Below are 2,695 nucleotides of genomic sequence, written 5' to 3'. Positions count from 1 at the left end.
CCACCACCTCCACCTCCTCCTCCACCACCTCCTCCACCTCCTCCACCTCCTACTCCACCTCCTCCTACTCCACCTCCTCCTCCACCTCCACCACCTCCTACTCCACCTCCTCCTCCTCCACCACCTCCTCCACCTCCTCCACCACCTCCACCACCTCCACCTCCTCCTCCACCACCTCCTCCACCTCCACCACCTTCCTACTCCACCTCCTCCTCCTCCACCACCTCCTCCACCTCCTCCACCTCCTCCACCACCTCCTCCTCCTCCATCTCCTCCTCCACCACCTCCACCACCTCCTCCACCTCCATCTCCTCCACCTCCTCCACCTCCTACTCCTCCTTCACCTCCACCACCTCCACCTCCTCCACCACCTCCACCACCTCCTCCTCCACCTACTCCACCACCTCCTCCACCTACTCCACCACCTCCACCACCTCCTCCACCTCCACCACCACCCCACCTCACCACCTCCTCCTCCACCTCCACCTCCTCCTCCACCTCCACCACCTCCACCACCTCCACCTCCTCCTCCACCACCACCTCCACCTCCTCCTCCACCTCCACCACCTCCACCACCTCCACCTCCTCCTCCTCCACCTCCACCACCTCCACCTCCTCCTCCTCCTCTACCTCCACCACCTCCACCACCTACTCCTCCACCATCTCCACCACCTCCACCTCCTCCTCCTCCTCCATCTCCACCACCTCCACCACCTCCTCCTCCTCCTCCATCTCCACCACCTCCACCTCCTCTACCTCATTTGCCAGTAAAAAATGTGATAATTGTTTTTTTTACCCTTCTATCTGGCAACAAAACTGACACTTTTTTACAAGGAGTCATGTTTGCATAGACCACAATACCTGCAGCCATAATGCAAACAAAACACACAACTCTGATAATGTATGCACTGTCCTTGAAGTTGATTGGTCCACACCCGAGACAGCTTTTCTTAGAGCCTAGTCTCACAAGGTGTTGGACCAGATGACGCCAAAAGGCGCACAACTCAAAGACAACGCACCATCAGAGTATGAGAGCTCGGGGTAAGCAATCAACTTCAAGGACAGTGCACATTCATTATCAGAGTTGTGTTTTTTGTTTGCATTATGACTGCAGGTATTGTGGTCTATGCAAACATGACTCCTCGTAAAAAAGGTCAGTTTTGTTGCAGATAAAAGGGTAAAAAAACAATTATATTTTTTACTGGCAAATGAGGTTCCAATGATGTAAATGCTTTACCCCGAGCTCTCAAACTCTGATGGTGCATTGTCTTTGAGTTGTGCGCCTTTTGGCGTCATCTGGTCCAACCCATGTGAGACTAGGCTCTAAGGAAAGCTGTCTCGGTTGTGGACAAATCAACTTCAAGGACAGTGCACATACATTATCAGAGTTATGTCTTTTGTTTGCATTATGACTGCAGGTATTGTGGTCTATGCAAACACGACTCCTCGTAAAAAAGGTGTCAATTTTGTTGCCAGATAAAAGGGTAAAAAAAACAATTATCAAGCCAAGCTGCGCTACATTGGGGCACGCGTAGTGACGAGTGAAACTTCTAATCAGAGGTCGCAACCGGGTACCTGATACCCATACCCTACTCGATGCCCGGCTACCCGTACCCGGCCGGGTACGGGTAGCCGTTTGCGACCCTGGTGCGGCCGGGTACGGGTAGGCCGTGAGTCACTGGTGAGTCACCGTGATTGTCACTCATTTCCCAACGTCTTGTCTCTTCTCACAATTCAAGTTCCTAGAATCAACCCACCCGCGCCTGCAACGTGGCTTCATCCCAGAGGTCGCAATCGGGTACCCGATACCCGTACCCTACCGGCTGGGTACGGGTAGGGTACGGTAGGGTACGGGTACCCGTTTGCGACCCTGGTGCGGCCAGGTACGGGTAAGGAATCAAAACCTTCCCCCCTCTCCAACCATTATATATACGGAGTGGTAGCTCTTGCAATCTCTCAATTACTTGATACAGCTGTCGTGGCTGTGACGGTTCCACCTGAAGACGGAAGCTTGTGTTGCCTCCGAAACGTCGTGATTTTTATTCTATTAAAATTAATTTTGATGTTTTACCTACACGGTGACTTTACCGAAAAAAACATAAGAATATGATTCCTTGCAGTCACGAAAGCTTCAAATCTAGAATCAAAACCCGTTTGCGACCTCTGCTTCTAATCACGATTCCAGCGACGCGTCTCGGAGCGTGTCATTGGGCACGAGGCGGACGTGAAACGCGGCACGACCGTCGACTTCTGCCCTGTGGCCGATCATCGCTTCAATGCGGCTCACGCGAAATTTCGGGGGGGCACCAAGTCCACCCCCTCCGCTCCCCCCCCCTCCTCCTCTTCATCGGAGCCCCCCCCCCCCAGATCAGGTGATCGCCCCCCGCCCCGACCCACGCACCCCCACGGACACCGCCGCGCAAGCGAACGCGTTGGCGTGCACACGCCCCTGCAGGAGATTACTTCGCATACAAGTATAACCCGTAAAAACAAAGTTTGTTTCACTCTAAATCTTTTATATGCGTGGCGGCTAGAGTCCTCTCGTCCTCTGGCTTGAGATGGCTGCCACCTATGGGTCAGATGATTGCATTGCACCATTAAGCAATTGGTTATTACATATAATATTTTTGTCCTAAAAAGTGTAAAATTTGGGAAAAAAATGTTCACGAACATAAATTGTCACGCACAACGAGTC

The 2,695-nt window shown here is 52.7% G+C and overlaps 1 protein-coding gene across 1 annotated transcript in view; it reads left to right on the top strand.

The window, feature by feature from the left end:
* Positions 1-2,695, top strand: part of KIF22 (kinesin family member 22) — a gene marked incomplete at its 5' end in the record, with an annotated part of 68,917 nt that overhangs the window by 65,371 nt on the left and 851 nt on the right. The window contains one exon of the mRNA XM_078883459.1: positions 2,186-2,257. Within this exon, the coding sequence (XP_078739585.1) occupies positions 2,186-2,257 (72 nt within the window). The remainder of the gene's footprint in view (positions 1-2,185; positions 2,258-2,695) is intronic.

This window comes from Lampetra fluviatilis, chromosome 71 (genome assembly GCF_964198595.1).
Source record: "Lampetra fluviatilis chromosome 71, kcLamFluv1.1, whole genome shotgun sequence".
NCBI classification, from domain to species: Eukaryota; Metazoa; Chordata; class Hyperoartia; order Petromyzontiformes; family Petromyzontidae; genus Lampetra; species Lampetra fluviatilis.
This window is presented reverse-complemented; position numbering and strand designations above follow the sequence as displayed.